Source organism: Chrysochloris asiatica, unplaced genomic scaffold, assembly GCF_000296735.1.
Source record: "Chrysochloris asiatica unplaced genomic scaffold, ChrAsi1.0 scaffold00010, whole genome shotgun sequence".
Taxonomy (NCBI): domain Eukaryota; kingdom Metazoa; phylum Chordata; class Mammalia; order Afrosoricida; family Chrysochloridae; genus Chrysochloris; species Chrysochloris asiatica.
The window spans coordinates 20637593-20662903 of record NW_006408528.1 but is presented as its reverse complement, the minus strand read 5'-3'; the positions used below and the strand labels follow the sequence as shown (position 1 = coordinate 20662903).

General features: G+C 37.7%; 1 protein-coding gene across 3 annotated transcripts in view; it reads left to right on the top strand.

Annotated features, from left to right (window-relative positions):
* Positions 1–24924, top strand: part of ADAM22 (ADAM metallopeptidase domain 22) — a 267600-nt gene extending 242676 nt beyond the window's left edge. The window contains exons 27-31 of one of the 3 annotated variants that reach the window (XM_006834319.1): positions 6262–6362; positions 6709–6775; positions 11235–11321; positions 18269–18392; positions 23944–24924. In XM_006834319.1, coding sequence (XP_006834382.1) covers positions 6262–6362; positions 6709–6775; positions 11235–11321; positions 18269–18392; positions 23944–23964 — 400 coding nt within the window. In that variant the 3' untranslated portion in view covers positions 23965–24924. Of the gene's footprint in view, positions 1–3636; positions 3745–6261; positions 6363–6708; positions 6776–11234; positions 11322–18268; positions 18393–23943 lie in introns of all 3 variants that reach the window. The other 2 variants (XM_006834318.1, XM_006834320.1) reach the window with 2 other exon arrangements.
* Positions 24925–25311: the final 387 nt, after the last annotated feature.

Below are 25311 nucleotides of genomic sequence, written 5' to 3'. Positions count from 1 at the left end.
GCCAACTCCTCCAGAGCCATATAGTCATCAAGGTTTGGCCTTGCCTTGTTGTTGTTGTGAAGTGCTATCGAGTAGATGCCGACCCATAACAACTCTGTATAGGGTTTCCAAGGAGAAGCTGGTGAGCTTGAACCACCAACCTTATGGTTCAAACGACTTTGTAGTCTGGCGCCTTAGCCCACAGTGCCACACCAGGACTCCTTGTCTTACAGAGTGGGAAATGCCTGCAAAAGAACACCATTAAAAGGGATATACCATTTCAACACACAAAATGAAGGACCAATTCGATGTTCTATAGAGTGGGGGTGATGTGGGCAGGAATAGCCTGCAATTAATGTAGGAAGAGATCCTTTTTTGAGGAAAAAGAACTTAACAAGATGAGCAGCAACTTTGTTTTTCATGTCATTGTGTACAAAAATTCCATACACATGTCTAAAATATGTACATACACTTTAAAGTATAAAGTTTTAAAATGGTCAGGGTCCCTGACATAGTAGTTGCTCTAGGTTTCAAAATTCTATAAAACAAGTAGAACATTGAAAATTGGGAAACAAATTCATAATTATAATAAAAGGTTAGAAAAGTAAATTTGATTTTGAAATGTTAGTGGGATCATTTAGGTGTAAGTTTATCATTTATTATTTATAACCAATGATGAAATGTGGAGTTTTGGTGTGGCACTGCAGGATAAGCACTCTACTGCAAGGTCAGTTTGAACCACAAATTTGGAGGTTCAAGCTCAGCAGCCGCTCCTCGGAAACCCTATACAGGGTTGCTATGAGTCGGAGCCAACTCAAAGGCACTTAACAACAACAACAATGATGATGAAATGTTATTTTATTGATACCATTATCAATGGTATCAATGGAGTCCTAGTATTTTCTGCCTTCACTAGTGCTTAAATAAGAAGAAATAGGTTAGTGATGATATGTAATAATAGGTTAATGTGGAAAAAGGATAAATTTTAGAAAGTAAAGTATATATAAAAAACTATTCTTCAGAGAGCTTTAACAAAATTCCTAATCTCAATTATTAATATTTTTTGTGCACTGATTTTATGAAGAAAGTCTCATGCATTCCTTGTGAAATTATAAGGAGAATGCCTATGAGTTATTTCTGTATTTTAGAAACTTTACAATTGAGGTACCTAAGAAATTAATCTTCCCAGGATAATAAAAACTTGTGTCTCCGAGCTAGAACTTCCTCCCAGCCCTATGATTGTACTCCACAGTTTGCAATATGCTTAACATTTAGGATATCTGTACACTGTTTAAAATATAATCATGGACTGGAGAGAACTTACAGTGAGAGAGGGGTAAAACATGCTAAAAACATACTAACTAGGCTCCATCCATTGTGAGAAGCATCCCATTTACACCTGCAGTATCAGCTAAGGAATCCTTTGGATAAATGCCTAAATAACAGAACTGTGAAGAGACAGGATAATTTGGGCGCATAGAGTAATGAAAAATCAAATATAATTTGAAGCTTTTATTTAAGTTGAATAACATGAAGTACATCTCAGTAAATTTATAATGATTATCCTTAGGTGTAATTGTGACAAAAATATTTGATAAACATAAAGATTATTGTTGGAAATCCAATGTTGATGGACATTCCCTAGTGTTCTTTTATTAATATTAATATAATACTAACATTACCTGTGAGGTAGCATATAGAACTATGATTTTGAGAGTACTTTTCAACACTGCTGGGATATTTTACTGATATAAAGTGAAACAGGAAATATGATTCCCAAGAGAAAAGATCTCTTCTGTAGGCAGAGAGTATCATTTAGCCTGTATTATTAATACTATAAGGAGCTCTGGTAGTGTTCTGGTTACGAATCGGGCTGCGAACCACAAGGTCAGCAGTTCGAAACTACCAGATGTTCCGCAGGAGAAAGATGAGGCTTTCTGCTCCTGTAAAAATTTACAGCCTCAGAAACCCTATACAGGGTCGCTATGAGTCAGAACCGACTCCACAGCACACAACAACAACAATTAACACTATGACTATGGAGGGTATATTATTTTTCCCTTAAAACTCATGCTCAGAATAGACAAAGACCATAGGATGTGTTCTTTGTTAAGTGCCAGTGAGTTGCTTCTGACTCATAGCAACCCTGTATAGGGTTTCCAAGGAGCGGCTGGTGCGTTTGAACCGCCAATCTTGTGTTTCAAACTGACCTCGCAGTCCAATGCTTATCCTATAGCCACACTAGGACTTCACCATTATGAACTGAAGTCACTTAAAGGATTAAAAATGTTTTAAAGAATTATATAATAAAAGAATTATCGTCACATTAGTTTTACATACAAGTCCGGTGAGAAAACCTATTTTCCTTAATTGAAATACAAAACACATTTAAATATGTGCTTTATATCAGCTGAAAAATATTTTCCAGAATAGTGGAGATGTGTGACTGTATAGAATTGAAATAATACAAGAGAGAATAGTCACTCAAAAGAAGGAATGACCAAGGATTTTAAACATTAACAACAATATAGGAGTAAATATAACCAAGGAAATATTTCAAAGTGGCATTTTTGGATAGAGTTTAGCATCAGCAAGTAACCAAGATTAGAATAGTAGCTTAAGAAGAGCCAAATGATAAAAGGAGTTAACAAATTTGTGCTTTTTGTTGGGAGACCTATTTAAGTATAATTCTGTCTGAAATTGTCAACTCTGTACTTGTTTGTTGCACCTCTATCAATAGTGCTGAATGGAACGAAAGTTTTGGATAGAGTTGGCAGTTTGGCACCTACACTTGGGCTAATGATCAGATTAACTTCTGAAGGAGAGTTGACTGGGTAGCCTATGTAATAGAGAGGTTTAAATACATGTTCCCCTGTTTTGCTCTTAACTACAGTGGAGATAGAAAACTGAGGTCATCTACCAACTGCTTATAAATATCCTTTCAACAAAAATTCAGTTCTTTTTGCAGTCCTTTTGTGCATTACTAATTACTAAATTATCTTTCTTTCTGTATTCTACTGTCCAGTTACAGAATTTCCTTTGATTCGGCTTTGACTCTATTCCAGTTTCTTCATATTCCTCTTAGAGTGAACAATGAAGCTCCAAACTGAACACAGAATTCTAATAAAGATTTATTTGGATTAATTTATAGAACATAGCTTAGAAATTAATCAGGTCTTTTGAGATCAATTCAATATTACTTTATGGAATGCTTAGAAATCAGGAGTAATTGATTCACTAGTGGTGTTGAGGGCCGGTAGAAACTGTACTTTACCTGGTCAAAGACTGTCTCTTTCAACACTTCTCCATCAGCACCAAATTTAGGGGAGAGAAAAAAAAAAAAAAAGGCACAACTTTTTGTTAGTATCTCCAAGTATAATGAAGCTACAGCAAAGAGATTCATCTTTCCATGTTTTTCTCCCCAAATAAGGATATACTCATCCCTACTTTGTAAGGTCCTCCATGACTGCATTTCTGATCTCTGCAGTTAGAATGCCTATGACTTGTCACATGTATTAATAATCTTATGTGTTGTGATAGATTTGATTCATTTAGATCATTACCCCTCCCTCTTTTTTCCCTGAAATAATATTTGTATATGTCTGTGTTCATGTGTGTGTCTTGTTTTCTGACTTTGAAATGTTTATTATGCCTTAGACAGTTACCCCAGGGAGATTATGTAAAAAAGCCTGGAGATGGCGACTCCTTTTATAGCGACATTCCACCTGGAGTCAGCACAAACTCAGCATCTAGTTCTAAGAAGAGGTCTGCTTTTCTGTCGCATTTTCAGATTTCTACCTGTTCCATCACACATTATTCCATTAGTCAGAACATTTCATTATTTTGCAGCAGGTTTGATTACTTCTTCCTTCTTTCTTGAATGTTAACAAATAGTATCCTTTGTTCTTTGATTACTCTACTTCAAAATGCCATATGCTCAGAGCCACTTTTTTTTGCAAATCAGGCCACAAAACCAAAACAAAGCAAACAGCAACTCAAAATCTATATACAAACCCCACAGTGTTTCAGTCTTAATCTTATAATGGCTTAAGAAAATATACATAGTATTTATTAATATTTTAAATGGTGAGCTTTATGTCATGTTTGGTAGTCAAAGAAAAAGGTTACTGTCATGCTTCAATAAAAGCAGTTATTAAAATAAATTGGTAATATACATGCTGTGTTGAATACTTTTAAAATCTTAAATATGGCATAGCAAAGCTAAGTTCGCTGTGATACAAAGATTGCTTCTCTATGAATCATATAATTGAATATTGTGATTTTTGTCTTTTATTCCTGGGATGATGATTTCTGGACTTTTATAACTTGCAGCTTGATTGCCAAATTAATTTAAGTATGCTTAATGTTTGCCTGAATTTGATAGTAGTACAGATGAGGTTAATCTATTATTTATATGTCTTCAACTTTGATGCTGCATTCTTGCTCTAGCTTTTTAAGGTGCATAAGACCATTTAAAACTCCGCATGCTTGATAATGGCTTAATGACGTAAACTGATAGCAGAAGTAAATAGTTAGAATGTTATAAAACAGGAAACTTGTATTCACATTGAAAGAAGCCAAAATATTCCTGTGGAAGAGTTTCTTTTAAGGTTGGCCATAAGATTGTAATGAATAAGAAATCAGTATTTGGTAGACCTGTGGATCACTTTGGTTACATTAGTGTAGTCTGAAAGGGAAATTGCTAGTTTATTGACAGAAAACATTATCACTTTTGCAATTCTACCTAGAATGAATCATCTGTTAAAAAACAAAACAAAACACAATGGCTCTCACTCTGTACGTATAGGAAGGAAAGAAATAGAAGGAATTTGTGAAATCTGGGAATACTTTTATATAGAACTATTATAAACATGGGGTCCTGGTGTGGCGCTGTAGGATAAGCACTGGGTTGCTAACTGAAAGGTTACAGTTCAAACCCACCAGGTGCTCCTGGAAACCCTATATAGGGTCACTGACTCAACATCACTTAATAACAACAAGAAATCATAAGCATGAAAGACTGTTTTCATTTGGATAATATCAAGTAGAAATGTTAGTTTTGTAGGAGTATAGATATATAGAAGACAAAATCTATTCTTTTAAATAATTGGGGTCTTTCTGGCTAAGAGAATAAGAAAACTAGGGTACTACTTAAATTTTTTCATTATATATAAAAATATTTTGGACAGAGATAATTCTAAAATTAATAAGTGGAGAAATCAGTGGGTATCCTTTTGCGCAAGATAGGATCATTATTGAACTAGCAAACCATGTTGGAAAAAGTCCCAACCTAAGGAATTATAATATAATAATTGTGCCGAGTTTCATTTATTTTCATTAATCAGTAGAAGATTCATTTAAAAATAGACATTTTTAGCAATTAGACAGACTGATACATAGTAAAGGTTTTAAGTATAGTATTGCTTTCTAAAGTATATCAGCAAGAACTTAAAATATAATTTGAATAATTCCCAGATTTTAGCAAAATCTTAATGGGTTATGATTTTCAAGCAGTTTAAAATTGTACCAAATTATTTGACTCCTCCTACATATATGTAGTTTGTCCAAATATGTTTCTTACTTAGTACAAGATACGTGTGTAAACATTGCCTCTTATAGACCATTCATTGAAAGATACTGGACAAATAGCAAAAAAAGGCTTAATGGTACATGGGCTTTGAGAGACACTTCATGAAAACTATCGGATACAAGTTAGTTATTAGTTAACTGACATATGCAACAATTTTTTGAATCACATTTGTGATGAAAATGTAAATTCTCAGAAAATAATTTTATTGTATAAAAAAACATAAATACTACATTCATAAAGGTGAACCAGGTTTAGTTCTGCAAATCTTAATGAAATCTCTTGGAAGTCCATGTTCTCATAATATTTGAATGGAAACCATTGCTTTATAATTAAGAAACATCTATGGTGGGACCCCATTATAACACTGTTGCTGGGGTCTTAAAACTGAAATGTATAGTAAATTTGCTACATGTGGTGGCTGTGTTCTGGGGAATGTAAATTGGCTGCAGTATAACCTTATTCTTTTTACTAGCAATCTATTGTAATGGGGTTCCATTGTATTTGACTTTTCTTAAATTGAATGTTGTGTAACTCTGCCTTCTTCATGAAGACTTTCATGTTCTCTTCATTCTTTCATTTCAGATTGTTTTTTTAATTTAGCACACAATAATGTTTAGAAGTTTCGCTTACTGATTTCAAATCAAGAATTTGTATACATTTTTGAACAATTTATTAAAAATTTTTAATTTCAGGTCTAATGGTCTCTCTCATTCTTGGAGTGAAAGAATTCCAGACACAAAGCATATTTCGGACATCTGTGAAAATGGGCGACCGCGAAGTAACTCTTGGCAAGGTATAAGGCAGCATTCAGAACCCACCTGTCCTCATAACCTAAGTTCTGTGTTTTGTAATCCCTAGTTGTAAACATTGTTTTTCCTTGCAAGCTCTTCATTAGCTCTTTTCATGAATGACAGAATACTACTTAGGATGAGAGTCTCATTATTTTTTCTTGCATAGAAAATGATGGGATTCAGTAGCATCATTATACTAGACACTTTGAGAAGTGGATACAGTTCTACAAATCTCCATATTTTACAGTGGTGCCAGTTTTGAGTTACATGCACTTGATATCCCATGTCATTAGACTTAGAGCAATGGTTGATTTATATGCAAATCTAGCTATAAATCATCTTTTTCAGGTAACCTGGGAGGCAACAGAAAGAAAATCAGAGGCAAAAGATTTAGACCTCGGTCTAATTCAACTGAGTAAGTTTGAACTTCTAATGATAAAAGCACCTCAAGGTCCTGTACAATTAATGACTTTTTAATCAGAGAACCATAAACTAAGCCTCTGGTCGTGGTTGTGTCTTTTCAATTCTTTCATGCCCTTTAAAAATTAACCATGACTTTTCTCTTTTATATAGGCACCTCGGCAACTGTACCCAAAACAATATTCACTGATAGTGGGGGGGTGGGGGGGGTCTCACCCTCGCTGCAGGCTTTTTCCTCCAGTAACCGGCCATTGTGGTGTCTTGGTTCTGTGTTTGAAGGGCATTTTGATAACATTCCTTTCTTTTCATCACCCGGGGTCCAGTCATTTCAGAAGGGTCACCCTTCCTTCCCTTTACACTTGCACAGCCTGGAAGCATCAGGGATAAACCCACTGTCCTAGAGCATGATACTGCTCATACTCTGAATGAGACTGCCGCTCAGAGGTCTTCATGGCTGCAATCTAAGCATTCTCTCAGACTAATGAAACCAGTTTCCTTTGAAATATCTCCTTCTGAGAACACTGAAAAGAGTATTCACATAAACTTAGCTGAGTCATTGTCACTAAATACAACATGATCTATTTTCAGTGTTAGCTACATGTTTTCAGTGGGGGTGGGGGTCAGAAGTTAAGTTTAGTTTGTAATGCAGTCATCATCATGTACTTTTTTGTTTGTTTTGTCACTAAAGAAAGTATGAGCATAACAAAGCTTCATCAGACCGTTTTCTCTCTTCATGGAATAACACCTACTCTCAGTATCCTTCTGGACTGACCTTGCCACCTGACTTAACTACCTGTGCTTTGTGATCCATCTAAAAGAAATTTAATTATTTCTCATGCAGTGGTAGTTATTATTCCCAGGAACTTGGTTGCTTCTTCATGCCTTAATACTTGAAAAATCTGAATAGCAGGTATTTGTTAACTGCTTGTCAGAAACTTATGTTAGATTTTCCATCGTATACCCTGCCTTTTTCAGTCCAGGAATAATAACATTGCCCTGAAATTTGGACCTGCCAGCTGAATTGTATTGTCTTGTAAGTGGCTTGTCAAAGTTTACTAGAGGATACTTTAACTTAGAAACAATAGACAATTTTAAGTGACACAATTGCATGGTCTAGAATGGCATCATAAAACTCCATCATAAATAATGGATCTATTAGAGTTTATCTTATACATTCCCAAAGTGCTTGGATGCTCTAGGTCTCATTAGTGATAAACTCTTCTTGGAATGTTTTTGTTTGTTTGTTTTTTATTTGTTTTGCATGAGGTCACTTGGTAAGAGTTCTTTAGCTTATCTTGGTTGCTCACAAGAGTACAGATAAACTGCAAAATGTTCTTTAAAACTTCCTTTGTGTACTATTGAAGTTTCCTAACAGTATTTCATATAACAAGGCTATAAAAATTCTGAAGTGAAAAACAATTAAAGATTCAGTGTTATTTTAAAGCTATGAGTTTAGGACCCAGATATAAGACTGTGTTTAACAAAATTGGTATAATATTCTCTAGAACAATCACTTCTTTTTAAAAATTTGTTGAAATCCCTACTTATATCATGTGATTAAAAATTATGTGATGCCACAGATAACCCTTATGAAATCTTTCCTGTGAGATAGTCAAGTTACTATATTTAATAAGACATAAAATGGAATCATGTTTGTGAAGCAGAAATATTAAGAATTCCCTCAGATTTTTCAAATTTGAGTTACATGACTCATGCTAATTAAATGGTGCTTAGTTTGTGAAGCTGACCACTCTTTTCACATATCTTGATTGCATGGGAATGGTCTCTCTCTATATTGTTATAAGGATTCCTAATATGTAGTTGATCCCTAATACATAGTTGATCAGGAATCATGTTGACACATTTTTTTCTACTTTGTATATTTGTTAAATAATCCCAGTTGTTTCTGATATAATACTATCGTTTGTGAGATCATAAGAGGGATAGAATGACCACAAACATAACTTTTTTATTTTTTAGATTAAGTGGTATTATCAAGTCCATTATTTCAACATTCCCTTTAGTATCTCATTATCTCAAAGGATGATGAAAAATAGGGATATGAATTAAATCATGCACCGCAAATGCATGTTCTGCTAATTAACAAAATAAGATGTCCTTTGTGAACTGTATTGTTTTTCCACTCAGAGCTTTTGCATCTTTCTCACTGTTGTGCGTCATGTTAAACAAAAGAAAGCAAAATGGCTCAGACTTTGTATTATATATTGTGTTTTTACAGAAGGGAGTCCCAAGCACCTGAGCCTGGGCACTCCCTCGCCCAGACAGTCCCATCCCAAGCCATAAGCCCAGGGGGTTCTGACAGCCCCCAGACAGGGAGTCTGGATCACAGGTCAGTCTCCACCTGCCCCTTCATTTTGGGCTGCCACTTAATCTCCCTCCAAGTCCCTTCCTTGGCTGAGAACAGGGTCATTTGATCTCTGACTGAGCCTTGTGTCTGCTCGGAGGTGCTCCTGGTCCAGCCAGCACAGCTATTTGTCCTCCGCCTTTCCATCCTGGGGAACACAAAGAGTTCTCCTACCCTGTCTAACGCATTTTTGTGCATGTTGCGCTATGAGCCAAGTCAAGCCACACAGGCAGGTTTTTAGAACAGTTTGATACACCCTGTCACTCCAGCCACCTAGGGAAGATAAGAAGCCCACTGTGAATACACGTTCACGGACAGCTCCCCAAAAAGAGCAAACATTTGAGAGCTGTCTTCATCCATCACAGCTTTCTGAAATAACTCCCTGAAACAGGAAAAGCTCCGTCAAGTGCAAGTCAAGACATGCGGTATGGGCTTTCCAGGACAGCCGTGGAATCAACCTTTTGTACTTCTAAGGTTGTCAGTGAAAGGGACACGTGTCTCCTGGCAGTGGCCATCTGCCTGTGGGTGACTCAGTTTGCTGTGTGGCTGTGTTTCACCTGGTAACAGTTGCATGGGCTTTCCTATGGTTCCCCAGGCCAGAGCTTTCGCCAGCCTTCATCTGTGGCTGCGCTTGGTTTTTTACTTCCCCTTTTTGTTCAGAATCTCAGTGGAAATCTTTATGCAAGTTTTAACTGACTATCTCTATGAAAAGTGCAAGTTGGCAATGATTGTGGCTTAAAGGCAAAACTAGTGTGAGTTGTTCCTGAGTCAAAAGATGTTGTTTTAGCAAAAATGGTCTAATAAGCATAAAAAGCGATAAAACCCTTCCCTTAGGAGGGAAATTCATGATATTATTTTGTGGAAAGTATTAGTTATAGCTAAAAGTGAGGGGAAAGGCTATGAAAAAAATTGCTACAACTATGGAAATGTATAAGTTGCTTAAAAACAAAATAAGAGGAAAGAAGCAAACTTCTACCAAAAATAGTATATTTTATAATTTTTCCTCATTTATTTCCAAACAACTCCAAATTTTATAGAACTTAGATCTCCATTGTCTGATAGTATTTCTAAAAGACACTTTAAAAATGAGAAAACGCCATAAACCCTCCAAATTCTTCTGATATTGACTATATTGTATCTATATTATTTCACAAGGGCATATTCTAAAGAGATGGGACTTTGCTTAGTTCCCAGAGCAAACATCAAAGGAGACTCTCTTTTTCATTTTACTACCTTTTGCATTTCCTTTGCATAGTAATCCTGTTATAGACCCTGCCAACTCCATCAAGGAGACGCTAATTAGAGCATCCCTGTTCTTTGGCAGTCACTCATGTTCTGACCCTTGGAAGGCCAATTCTGAGAGTCATTTCTCAATGGAAACATGAGCACCTTAGTCTGGAGTGCACAAAGAGGAAGAAGGAACATTGCAGCTGCTAACTGACTAACCCAGCTTCATGATCCTAAAGGCCTATTTGGACTACACTTGATGTCTTTTGGGACTCCAGGATCAGAAAAGTGGTTCCCTTTCTGCTCTTCAGAGTGGACTGGGGTGTGCTTTCTTGTTAACTCTAGCTTGGAGCCTCCTCTAGGGAGTAACACTCAGGCCATGTAACATCCTTCCTTTCATACTAGATGGAGATTCATTGCTCCTTTTTATTGTTCTTGGGTATTATATGCCCAAGCACCAGGTTGGGATTGCATGTGAATATTCTCAAAAAGTACCATTACCATTTGAAAACCAAGAAGCCAAATGAGAGATGGCCTGGAAAAAGCCACTTTGGAGGTGGGTGAATGGGACTGCTGACAATGCTGTAATTGAAAGAGAGCTTCTGATTCACCTTGGGAAGCCACTGGAAACGGCTTTCCCTGAAATGTCGAGTACATTCTAGAATGCCTTGAGCCTTATTGTAGCTGATTATTCTCCTGCCATTGTACAGACTGCCTTGTAGTCACCCAACATCCATCCTGGTTTATTTGCCGTAGTCACTTGCATTTGGAGGGTGAAGACATCCTTGCTAAGCTTGTGCTGTGTATTTTCAGATTTTCTACCTTGTTCTGCTTTCTTTGTTCCTTCCATTGCTTTCTGCAGGTATTTAAACCCATGGTTCAAAAGAGACTATATTGTAGCTAAGTGGGTAGAAGATGTGAATAAAAACACTGAAGGACCATACTTTAGGTATTTTATAAATTCATTTTATATCCTTTTTAAACTCTCCCAGCACATACAAATACTGTAGTATGACTAGATACCTATCTTGTATCTCCCAATCGAGCTCCCGTAAGTTGAAAGGGTCTTTGTTTATTTGCTGCCTACTGATCTGTTTGTGGCTTCGTGAGCAAGTCCAGTTCTTTTCTGAATGTTTCAAATGAAGCCATTTGAAAGGGTTTCCATATAGTGCATGTCCCTACCACCATCTTGAGCTTTTTAGTAGCTTTCTTTTCATTTGATGCTATGTAGTGTTCTATGGGCATGAAACATACTTCCCACTAATAATGAAACACTATTAACCTAAACAACTTAATTTCTAGAATCTAGTGGTTTCATAACGCATTTTTCCTACTTACCCTCTAAGAGTGCATTAGTGCAAATGGAAACTCAAGGGAAAACACGAAAAGAAACTAAATGAAATGTTTTTACGTTGAGTAAAAACAATGAATTGATCGAATTTAAAAATTATTGAAGTAACATCGACCATGCGAGAAAGTGTGGAATGCATTTGGATTATTTGCCCATACAAACATTGTTACCAGAGGACTGTGCTGAGAAGAGTTTTACAGATTCTAAACAGGAAGCAAATCAGAAGCATGTTCTTGATTCACACAAAAAGTAGAGTATTAGAATCTATCTAATTTACTGTATTTACTGCAACTCTACATAACATGAGTGGCTAGAGCATTTTTAAAAAATCATTATCACTCTTTATTATTTCAAAGCCATTTCCTAGAGGTAAATGTCCACTTTGTATCTGTTTACTCTGTGGATAACTAATGTAAGGACTAAATGTAGTCTCAATTTCTACCTCTTCTGAATACAATTTTAAAATTAGCTTTCAGCTTACTTATTGCCATAACTTGGGTCAGCATTTAACATATATCAAATGTATGTATATTTAACTCTCAGCACCCATATAAGGTGGACTTTCTCTTCCAGTGTACCATTTAGTTTAGTCATGTATAGTTTGAGAAAATGATTAGACTTAACCTGCATTTTAATTTGATTCATAACATTTGCATATCCCCTAAGGAAAGCATACCCCCTGCCTTATCATAGAATTATATCCTGCTTCTATGCTCCCATCTGCCCTTCCTGCTCTCGTCCTCTGCTTATCCCACTTTCCCACACTGAACCTCATACAGATACACTCACATTCAAACATCCCAACCTCACCTGTAGCTCCCAAGATGGCCAACGTCAGGAAGACAGGTAAGATGATTTTGAATGTTCTTTGGAATCTTGGCTTACCCGCAGTCCTATTTCTCCTTTCTATTTTCCTCAGGCTTGTGGGCAGATTGTAATTTGTACCAGTCATGGAACCAAAATAGAAAGACTTTGGTCTGAATCATAATGGGCTAGGATTTATATTCTTAAACTGAGTTAATGTTTTTACAGCAAGAATTTGTGAAATGGTACCCCGGAAGAGTTGCTTCACCTCCCCTGGGTGAGCTGAGTAGTTTATGTGGCTCCAGAGAGGAGTTCACATTTCTTAAGGTCACCCAGGTCTGCCCAGAAGCTGCATGACTAACCGCAGTTTGGATGGGGAATTGCTTTAGCACTAGCCGCACCACAGTGCACGTTTGTAGCTGCAAGGGCAATCTTAGAGGGCTTCTTTATCTCCTCTTTTAATATGAGATGCTGGTTTCTACACAGTGGAGAGTCACACTGAGAATTAATTTTAAGAAATCATACTTTAATGTTGGATAAAGTTCAGTGGTTGCAGTGGAGGGTTATAATTCAGCTGTTACTTTCAAATAATAAGGGCTATACTGTTAAGGAGCTGTTAAGGAGCTCTGGTAGCGTAGTAGTTACGAATTGGGCTACAAACCGTAAGGTCAGCAGTTTGAAACTACCAGTTGTTCTGCGGGAGAAAGATGAGGCTTTCTGCTCCTGTAAAGATTTACAGCCTCGGAAACCCTGTAGAGGGTTGCTATGAGTCGTAACCGACTCCACAGCACATAACAACAGCAATACTGTTAAGGGAATCCTGGTGTGGCGCTGTGGGTTAATGTGCTATGCTGCAAAGTCAGTTTGAACTGCAAGGTTGGTGGTTCAAGCTCACCACTCTCACCTTGGAAACCCTCTAGAGGGTTGCTATGGGTTGGAGCCAACACGATGGCACTCAACAACAACAACAACAACAACAACAACAACAACAACATGCTGTTAAGACTCAAATATCAGCTATTTCCATGACAGTGGTAAATAACTGAGCTTCTAAATCAACGATTCTAATGTGACAGAGAGGGTTTTGTTCACTTGTCATTGACAGGCCTCATATGCAAGGCCCGAAGTGCATCCCCACCTTGGATTATGCTTTGCCAATCCTATGCTTAAACTCAGAACTGCTTCATCTGCTGCCAGGTCATTCAGTATTACCTCTCGTATCAAAATCACCAATGAGAGTAAAGGTCATTTGATTAATCACCCATGTGGTATGGAGTTTATGACTTCATCAAAATGCAATGCTACCTTTATGACTGCAACAAACTGGTCCAAAAGACAGCATAGCCATTATAGTATCCCCATAATTGCAAAGAGCGAAACAAATTGCAAAAAGATTTTAATGACCAGAGTACCTTAGTTGTGTACCCTTCCCCTGTTTGGATATGACAGTGGGTTGTCCAGATTTTCATCAGCATCTAATCTGGTCTTCAATAAGGAGCAGATGAGGTGAGGATCAGAGCATTATCTCAACACACTGAGATCCTAGGCACCGCTCCCAGAAGGTGTCCTTACTCTTGGGTTTTAACTAATTAATTACTCACTTCATTACTTTTGAGTCCATTTCTGTTGTATCAAGGAAAATACAGTCTCTGAAAAGGGACTGATAATGACTATTATGTATTGCATGCCTATTGTGTGTGGTGTAGGATAAGCACTCAACCACAAGGTCAATTTGAGTTGCAAGGTCGGCAGTTCAAACTCACCAGCCGCTCCTCGGAAACCATATACAGGGTCGCTATGAGTCAGAACTGACTTGACAGCACTTAACAACAACAATAACAACATGTTGTATTCTTATTCCCTTTTTATGTATGGAGGAAATGAAGGCACAAAAAGGTTAGTTGATTTTCTCAAGGTAGCATGATAGTAACCTCAGAACTAGAATTAGAGCCTGGATCTCTCTATTCCAACTTCTCTTCTGTTTTGCTTTCACTATATTTACTTAAAAGTAGCAGTGTGAAGAGCGACGATTTAATTTTTATTTTAGGACTTTTTGTAAACCATTTTGGATTGTTGTTGTGGTTAAGTGCCGCTGAGTTGGCTCTGACTCATTGTGGCCCGTATAGGGCTTCTGAGGAGCTGCTGGTGGGTTTGAACTACTATAAAACTCTCCTATAAAAAAAGCCAATTTTATCCAATTAAATTCAGTTTTACTCAGTTGTGTTCGTATGAGACTTTTATAGTAGTCTAATCCAAAAGGGTTTACAAAATGTTTTAGGATAGTGATTAAGGTGGAGTCCTCATGTTGCACTATAGGATAAGCACTGGACTGCTAACCGAAAGGTCTGTGGTTCTAACCCTATACAGGGTCACTTTAAGTCAGAGGAAGCTTTAAGTTCATGGAAAATTCCATTGTCATTCAATTCCATTTTTACACAAACTTTCTGGAGTAACTCCACCTCTCCCCCCCGCCCACCCCCCGCCTTCTTAATTCCCTCACAAGAGCCTTGGTGACACAGTGGGTTAAGCATTTGGCTCCTAACTGAAAGGTTGGTGGTTAAAATCTACCAGTTGCTCTGTTTGAGAACAATTAGGCAGTCTGCTTCTGTAAAGATTACGGCTTTGAAAAGGGCTACTCAGGCCTCTAAAGTCACTATTAGTCAAAACAACTTGAAGGTAGTGGGTTTGATTTTCAGGTGTTTTGTCCCTTGTGCAACTGGCTCTGTGGGGGTGGTGAAGAACTGAACTGAAGCTTGCCTTATAGACATGTCTACATGTGAGCACATGGACACATCGTCATTGTATAATTCTAATATGGTACCCCCTACGGTTATTGTGGAGTCCTGGGGTGGCGCTGAAAGATAAAGCACTTAGACCACAAGGTCGGTTTGAACCACAAGGTTGGCGGTTCAAACTCACCAGCTGCTCCTTGGAAACCCTATACAGGGTCGCTAGCACTTAATGATAACAAAAAAATGGTTATTGTAGGTGCCCTAGTGGTACAGTGGTTAGGTGCTTAACTGCTAACCCAAAAGTCAGCAGTTTGAACCCACCAGCCACTCTGCAAGAGAGAAGACATAGAGATTACAGCCTAGAAGACTCTAAGGGAGTAGTTCTACTTTACCATGTAAGGTTGCTATGAGTTAGAATCAACTCAACACAACAAACAACAACATGGTTATTGTGGTTTTTGAAAATGCAATAATAATAATAGTTAGCATCTGTCCAAGATTACTTTGTAAGTGAATGACCTGGGCTTGGTTTACAGTGAAAATCAAATGGGAACTACCAGGCCAATAGCCAGGGCTGGAAAACATCCCAGAGGAAGATCTGAAAAAATGTCTTCCTTATATATTATATTAGTGAGAAATTTTAAGTTTGTCCTTATTTCCCCAACACTGATGTACCCTGCCTTATTCCCTACTCTTATTCTGACTCCTGCTCTGGTGTCCCCCAGCCCCAAGGCCGTCACCTTTATGCTATCACATGGCCCCTGAGGGCCTGTTGTTCTTTTCCCCTAAAACCATCCAGCTTGGCTACTCTTCTCCTCAGTTCAAGTGTCAATTAACTAGTATGTAACATGAGAAGCAGTTTATATGCGATTTGTTTGTAGTTCTGGAGAGAAATCCCTCTTTCTATTTTAACTCAATATTGGTGTAGACCATGGGAAGATATTTGAGGGGAAGACTAGACTTTCGGTATACCTCATTGGAATGGTCTTGTATATGTTTAAGGCTGGTCATTTGGAACAGTGGCCAAGGGAATGGCTAACATGCTTTTGAAGGTCTAAGTCCACAAGTCATTCTTATGGACACACATAATGCTGCAAATTTAAAAGACTAGTTTTCATTACTCTCTATTATAAATGAGATTTTGTTATTTGATTGTGAATCTGACCAGCTTTCTTGAACTTGATATTTTATCAATAATGATTAGGCTAAAAATCTGAAACTAAGTTAATCTTACTTACCTTAATATGGAAATATTAGCATTTAAACAACTAAAAGTTTGTCCCCATTTTATACGCATTGAATTTATTTCCTAAAGATCATAGTTCTATTTGAAATGTTACTTTAAAGAAGAAAATTTAATTTCTGAATTTGAAAAATATGTAGTGGCACTCTATTAACAATTTTGAGGATTTTCTTTTCTTTCTGAATACAAATACTGATATTCTAAGTTACTCCCATCCAATCAGCTATAATAAGCATTAAAATAATGAAAATGAGATCAGTGCTGTCCAGCAGTTCACAATAAGGAGTTGACTTGGCCAGTCATCAAAAACAAAGGAAGTGTTAGGAGTTAGATTAAAAGTGAGCCAATCCACTCTTGATTCTTAAAAATTAGCAATATTGTTCACTCGGATCTTAAGGTATGTAGGAAAAATGGTTCCAGACATTACCTTGAATTCAGTGCCCATAAAATACGGACACTGAATTGAAAATTACAGTAAAACTTGATAGAAACTAAGACTTGAAGGAAAAAAAAGAGACCTCTTTATTACGATGAGTACAGTGCTGGCAGCAGCTCTTCTCTCTCAGTGCTACCCCGCTCCCCTCCCAGGCTGGGTCAGTCCTGCACAGCAGATGAGGCGCACCCTACTGCAATCAGTACTTACAGTGTGGCAGTGATACTGCCACCATGCACCAGGAACTGAGCAGTTTATGCATGCTCAGTGGCAACGTTTGTGCATAGGATAGTTACTGCAGCGGTATCACAGTTATTTCCCATTGGTATGGTGCGAGTTGATATTTTTCATTCTCAGTAGTTTTTTTAAACATTTGTTTAATTACTTTTTCACTCTAAAAGCAAGCTAACAGATAGTATGGGCCTTTCCAGTGTGCCCAGCTTAGTCACAGATATTACCACTGCATGTGCAAAATCAAACAAGTACAGCATAATACTTCAAGAGCTTATGCAGAACTTTCATATGGAATGACCTTCATGAGAACGAGAACACATGTTTTCAGAACAGGTTATTTTTAAATTATTGTTTAGTTATAGTAACATTCCAGTCCATAAAGTGTATAGCCACCTTCGTGTCATGACAAGTGTACCCACATGAATTACTCAGGTCTACTGCTATGGCTTAGAATCCTCCCTTGTAGAGAAATGCTGATTGTAGGGACTAATCAGACCATTTTTGTATGTTCTCATCAGACTCTTTGTTTGGCTGGAACTCTGCACTTTTACTGCTTGCATGTTTACTAATTGATATTAAGTCCCCTGTATTTGCCTTTGTTTCATAACTAACAAACTGGCCTTTGGATGCATGAGTTTTGTGTAAACTGGTGTTTAACTTAGCAACTAATAACTATATTAATTGTTTTGCATTTTAAGATCTTAAGATATTTCTGTATTTAAAATATATATACTAAATGGTAAATATAAGTCAGTATATAAATATATTGAGCATTATGAGCTCTTAGGATATTTCGTCTCTGTTCTACTTTAGCTTTTTATCTGTTCTATAGGAAACTTTGTTACAGACTGTTTAATTGAAAAGTACAATTCTGTGTACTAACATCGAAGTAGTCCATTACAGTTATAAAGTTAAGAAGATAAAATTACAGCATTCCAGTTTTCTGAATGACAAAGACACTTCCTAGTAATTAAACGTGTGCTGTAATGACCTATGAAAGTAGAATTCAGAGGATTTGTTTTGAGTTTACTTTTCAGATATTTGAAATTAAGATTAGGCAGCCAAATGATATTTATTTCATATGTTCTCAACATCTCAGGACTTTATCTCCTGCCAAGTCTCCTTCTTCATCAACTGGGTCTATTGCCTCCAGCAGAAAATACCCATACCCAATGCCTCCACTTCCCGATGAAGAGAAGAAAGCAAACAGACAAAGTGCCAGGGTATGTGGAAGCTTCTTCCATTTGTTTGTATCCTCAGTCGTTATCATCTATGTAGGAGTGCATGTTTTAAAAGAGAAAATATTTTTCTTTCTGAATACAAAAATTAAAAAAAAAAAAAATATGATTCTTGGGGTAGCATTAGTTCAGATTTCTATTTACGAGTTACTAACCTTTGTAATATCTTATAAAGGTATTTGGTATATTAATAGTGTTACTTATTTATATTTTTTATTCCTTATATAATAGATTGTAACCTGAAATAGGAAAAAAAATTGTGTTTGTTATAAGTTTTGAAATAGATGTGGAAGTGACAGATTGAGTAAATTAGCCAGATTGTTTACAAATGCCTTTCACTGGCCAATAGAACCCAACAGGATTTTAAACATAGAAGCATGTAACAGAAAATCAGATCAGTGTTTTGGGGATGAGGGTAAATTTTAATACTAGAAAAGGGGACTTGCTGTAATACTAGAAGAATATGGCAAAGCATGTGTCTCAATTTAGCCATTTTTTACATTTTAATAAGTGTCAAATTTTTAAAATATGTGGAAGAGCTGATTAGTTTCCTAAAAAAGCAAAACACTTGATGTTTCCTTTAGATAGTAAGCTCCCTTTTACTTCTAATCATGATTCCAGTCTGTCTTAGAGCATTCTCGGAACACATCCATTATGTGAAACTTGAGATAGAGTTTTCAGGAGCAGACTAGCCCTGAGAGGCTTAGGAAAGGTAAAGCAGAAGCATAATTACCTTTATTGATGTCTGGCCTCTGTTATGGTCACTTATAAAGTAGTGTTGATTATAGAAAAAAAGATTTTTTTTCCCTAAATTTATTTGCTCATAGATTCTGGGTTCCTTACTTTTTAGTTTTGAAAGATGTTTCAGAATCTCTGAACCTGAACCTAAATTATGGGGTTCAAAGTAAAGTATCATTCAAATTTTAATGTAATCGGCTAAAGCCAGTATGAAAATAGTAGTCATTGTAGGATCATTGTAATCAAAAGGACTTAAAAACAATCAGTGGTGTTTTTATTAATCATAAAAAGTTACCTTTAGATAGTAATATGGGAGCACAGTGGCTCTGTAGGATAAGCACTGGACTACGAATCACAACTTTGGTGGTTCAAGCCTACTAGCCATTCTGTGGAATACAGATGAGGCTTTCTACTCCTGCAAAGATTCATAGCCTTGGAAAACCCTGTTTAGGGCCATATGAGTCAGAACCGATGGTGCTTAACAACAACAACAGATGGTAATATGGGAAATGATAAAGATAGAAAAGAGACTGACTCAGATTCTCAGTACTCAGCTTTCTGGCCTTAAAAATATTAAGCATCCAGCATATTAAGACATGATTGTTGTTGTTGTTATGTGCCGTCGAGTCGGTTCCGACCCATAGCGACCCTGTACAGGGTTTCCGAGGGTGTAAATCTTTACGGGAGTAGAAAGCCTCATCTTTCTCCCGCGGAGCAGCTGGTAGTTTTCAACCGCTGACCTTAAGGTTCGCAGCCTGATTCGTTACCACTTCGCTACCAGAGCCCCTTACTAAGACATGATAATGAAATCTAAATATAAAGTCTGCCTGTCTTTCGTCTCCTCAGGTGAATTGTCCAGGTACAACACATCAACTTTTTCCTACTAAATTGTGTATATTGCCCTTTTGCCTCATCAGCTTGGGCTCGCTGTTTCTTCTGCTGTCATGCCCAGTTTCTTACATGAGAGTTCATGAATATGACAGCTCCACAGAAGACAGCTATCCCACAATTCCCTCGCTGGACTGAGAAGAATGACTCACATGACTGTGGCCATTGGGATAGTTTTGTCTAAATTCTTTATTACTTTACAACATAATTTCTCCCTTTGCTTCAGATACCCTGCAAGTCCCTGCTTAACCCTTCACGTTCAGAATCTCTAACAACAGGTGTCTCACATTGTGAGAGACCATACTGAGAGATCTCTTTGGCTTCCAATGGGCAAAGGATAGGAAAGTATCTTTTTTATGAAAAAGATAGATAAAGCATACACACACACATATACACATAGAGGTATATATTCTGTCTATCTATCATGATGTAAAATATGATACATACATATATATATATATATATATTCAGTATACATGCTGCTCATAAGTGCCTTCAAGTCATTTCCTAGGAGTGGCTGATGAGTCGAGTCTGAATGACCAACTTTGTGGTACCGTGCTCATCCTACAGCACCACATTAGGTCTATCTCATATATATACATATATGAATATATGTTGTTGTTATGTGCTGTGGAATCGGCTCCAACTCATAGCGACCCTGTACAGGGTTTCCGAGGCTGTAAATCTTTATGGGAGCAGAAAGCCTCATCTTTCTTCCACTGAACAGCTGGTAGTTTTGAACTGCTGACCCTGAGATAAGCAGCCTGATTCATAAGCAATACACTACCAGAGCCATATATATATATATTTGGAATCCTGGTGTGGTGCTGCAGAATAATGTGCTGGACTGAAAGGTCAGTTTGAACCACAAAGTTGGCAGTTCAAACCCCACCAGTTGCTCCTTGGAAACCCTACACAGGGTTGCTATAGGTGGGAACCAACTTAATGGCACTTATATTATTAACTATAACTATGTTAACTTTATATATACTCAATCTAAGTCACTTGATATGGGTAGAAAGTGACTCGATAGCACTATTTTTTTTTTTAAGTTTTTATTGTGAATTAAGTGATGATTTACATGGGAGAACATTAGCTTTGCATTTATACTATCGTATTTCGTTTCATTGCAATGATTAAAATCCCCTCTATGCTTCATCAAGCAACCAAAGGATACACCCTGCAAGCCTGACCCCCCGGCTGTCAGCACACAGACCCTCACCCTCCCTGAGTCCAGAGTCCCCAGCCACTCCATCTCCCCATGTCATCATCTCTGCCTCCATCTCTGGCGTCACTGCTTCTCTGGGTAGGGTCACACACTCCCAGGGACCTCTGCTCCTGGACTGCAAAACAACCACTCCCCTCTTTTTGTTACAAAATGTCTACTTTTACCTTTCCAATACTCACAGTCAGTCCTGATAGCAATTATTCACTATTGAACCACAAGAGCATTATCCCCATCTCCTTCCATCAGCCCCATCGAGGCAGATTAGAAACCACTCAGTGGAGATTCTACCTTCCCCTGCACCTCCTGGAATTAGGCTCCCTCTTGAACGCTTGTAAGCCAGTCACTTTTTGCCTTTGTAAACCCCCCCTCCCCCATTTTGGGTACCCAATGTCTTAGTTGTCCATCCGGTCAACCCTGTGTACTGAAGGGGTGGGAATGATCCTCGCTGTAAAGATTTGTTCCCTCTTTTGAGCTACTACATCTATAAGTTTAGGTCGAGTTCATCAAATTGTAGTGATTACTCTTCTTTCTTCTTCTAGTCGAGTTCTGATCATCCAGCCATTGAAGCCAGGTCAAGTGGGTACTGTCTGCAAGTGTGGGTGTTCTTATGCATCTCCCTCACTTCATATTAGCTGGTTGCTTCACTCTCTGCTCTAGTCTTCTGTGGCTATGTCCTTGCCTCTGGGCCCAGGGGTCCCCAGGTCTTGCCATCCTGCTGGCCAACCAGGTCTCAACCTAGGTTGACAGGAATCTATTGAATGTGGTCAGACTTAGCTCACAACTTCATAGTTGTTCCCATCCCCTTCCCCTTTTCTGTGACCAACGTGGTCACCAGCAAGACCACATGCCTGCTTGTGTATTCCCCTTGAGACTCAGTCTTGGAAGGGGGTTTGCCCTGAGGGGACCCAACCGATTGCTTTGATGGCTCTCAGGTGAACAACTAGCTTGTTCAGACTGCCATTACTGTTTTTCTTATTTTTCCTGCTAGTCTTGCTTTCAAGAAATATCTTCTGTTCTTCTAGCCGCTCCAGGCTGGTCTGCTTGTCCTTTCAAGTGGCAATTTCCTACCTCAGAAGATTCTGGATGGGGATCAGAATTCCACTTACGGTCTTATACGCTGCAAAGGCTCCACTGGAATCCTCCTTCACTGTGCAAGTTCTAGCCCCATTTTAGGTATTCCAATCAGTTACAGGCTGAAGACGGACTTAAAAGCTTTCTATGGTGATGTTTCTGGCTATTCCTTTCTCTCCCTGTCAAGTGTCTATTTTACAATAGTAGGTAAGGGAAACCAAGATTCAAAAGACAGCCAAGCATCTTAAAAATTATGTCTCCTCTTTTACCCATTCAAACCATGCCTCAATCCCTGTATCCCAGAGCCCAGTTGTTCCAAGGTTGTGCATACATATTGTTTACCTCTGTACCACTTAGCACATGCAAACCTGCCTAACTGTTCTCCCATCTGTCTTATTCTTCCATTCCCTTCCCCCTTCTTATATATTGTTCTCCCCCGCTCCCAGCACCCAAACTATCCTGTGTCTATTCCCTACCCTGTGCTTCACCTTTCCCTCCCTCCCCTCACCCCATCCCATACACCCCAGTGACCAGCACTTCCTGTTTTAGTGTGGGTACTTTTTCTTAATCTTTTACAATGAAGGTCCTATGCAGTATTTCTTCTTTTGTGAATGACTAATTTCACTCAGCATAATGTCCTCAAGGTTTCGATGGCAGTCTGGTCTCAGGCTGACTTTGTTCATGCTTATAATAATTATACCAAATCATGTTTCCTGGAAACATTTCATCTTGGTTTTTATTTTTAAAATGGTCTTCCTTCTCTGGTGCACACAATTAGATTCATATTTAATAGTGCCAAAGTTGTTTTCAGTCCATTAAGGCAATTACTGAACACTGTAGTAGATGGATCTCGAAAGGGTCAATATAAAGAGCTGATTACAGAAGCAAGGAGAGGAAAGGCTAGAATTCAGAAAGCGACATTATGCCCCAGATTCTACCCTGGCAACACCAACTCCTGAGAGAGATTATTCTTGTTAGAGGTGGGAATGGAATTGTGCACTGGAGAGCTTTGGACATTGGCCCACTCAGTGATTTTTACATGGATGATGGCGGTACTGATGGTATCCCATTTCCCTGAAGTCACTCCCTGAAGCCTTCACTGTATATTGGAGTCATCTGAGGATCTTTAAAAATATTCATGCCTGTGTTCCATCCAGAGAGATTTTGATGAACTTGGTTTGGTGGGCTGCTTGGTCATTGGGACTTTTCCAAGTCTCTCCAGATCATTGTAATGTGCAACTGGGGTTTTAAACCACTGCTGCATCAGAATTCTTGGGGAAAAGGATATATGTAGTTTAATATAATATTTTAAATTTAATTTTGTTTTAGACACAGTAGCTAATTTATTCAAAATTTCAAGTAAATTAAATGAGATTGTGCCTTTTTTGTACCAAAAGGAAGCAGTTGTTCAAAATATTGAAAATCAGGTTTAGAAAAAAAGGAAAGAGAAAGCTAAAAATTGTGTTTATTTTATACATTTGTTAGACTTGCCAAAAGCATGTTTCCACAATCATATATATGGGTGGAACCGAATATTTTTTTGTGTTCATAGTTTAGAGAATAAGTTTTTTGTTTTCATCATATATATTCTTACTCTTCTCTGTTATGCAGCTATGGGAGACATCCATTTAAGATCAGCTGTTTACATGTGACACATCGACACTGTTTACTTCAACTTTTATAGAAACCCAGCCTCACAGAACCACTGCAAGTCTATCTGCTTTTCATACTACACGAAGACTCTCCGAGATGCCGCAGAGGAGAGAAACCGATGATCACATCTGAATGTCATTTTCTTTTTGTCATTGGCTTAGAATTTAACTGAACCATGAAGAGAACGACTTAAGTGTTATACTATAACATGGGCCAGTAGAAGGGCTGTTAATGGATAATCTGCATGACAGATCTATATAGAACTATCAGTACAATGAACTCACATGACCCAAAAGTAGCAAGTTTCCTAAGGGACTATAGTGGATTCAGAACTTGACATTCTGAAGCACATTCTCAATGTAGACAGTAATGTGCATGAAGCTTCTGTTTATTATTTTACATATTTAAGGAAACAACATCCCATAATAGAAACTAGCATGCAGGGCTAAGGCATATAGGATTTTTCTGCAGGACTTTAAAGCTTTGAGACACCAATATCCCATATCTAACTTTAAACATGTATTTTTATTTGTTTTTGTTTTTTTACTTTTCATATTTATATCAGCATACAAGGACAATTGTACATATGTAAACAATTGTACATATTTTTAAAATTAAAAAGCAGCTCTTAGATATGTATTTTGCCAAATGCCTAAAAAGAGTCAGTTACAAATCACATCATCATTATTTCCCATCAAATGGTCCTTACAGATTGTAAGCAGACGATGTTGTAAATATAGTGGTCATGCTGTAAATTTGTCTCTCCATAATTAGTATTTGTATAAAACATGTTGATTGTGTGGAGTCAGTTTTATTAAATGGTTTATTGAGCAAAAGAACAAAATGCCCAGTACATCTTGTGGTCTCCACAGCCTATTGGAGTAGTCCAGTAGTCCAGCTGCTGTCCTGCCTTGGAGATGACTGACCCAGCCTGTACATTTCTTGTCTGCCGGTGTCCTGTGCCTGCCTCAGCACCTGCTGTCTTTCAGTACAGAGCACCTTAGCTAGCCTCACTGTGGAGGCCTGTAAGCCCTGCAGCAGGATGTCCTGCTGAGATTAAACAAGCGCACCAAAGACACAGAACTATAGCTGCTGGTTCATCAGTAACTTTCAACTTGCCAGTACTCTAACCCTTTTTGGCCTGATATTTTATTCCTTAAAAAAAAGGAAAAACAAACAAACAAACAAAACAAAACCCAAACTTTTAAACTATCCTTTTACGTGAAATGACTTGTTTTAACAAGAATAACTTATATGTATTAAACGTATTTGTTAATAGTGGGACTTAAATTCCACTGGTCATTAAGTCCCAACAGGTCATTCAAC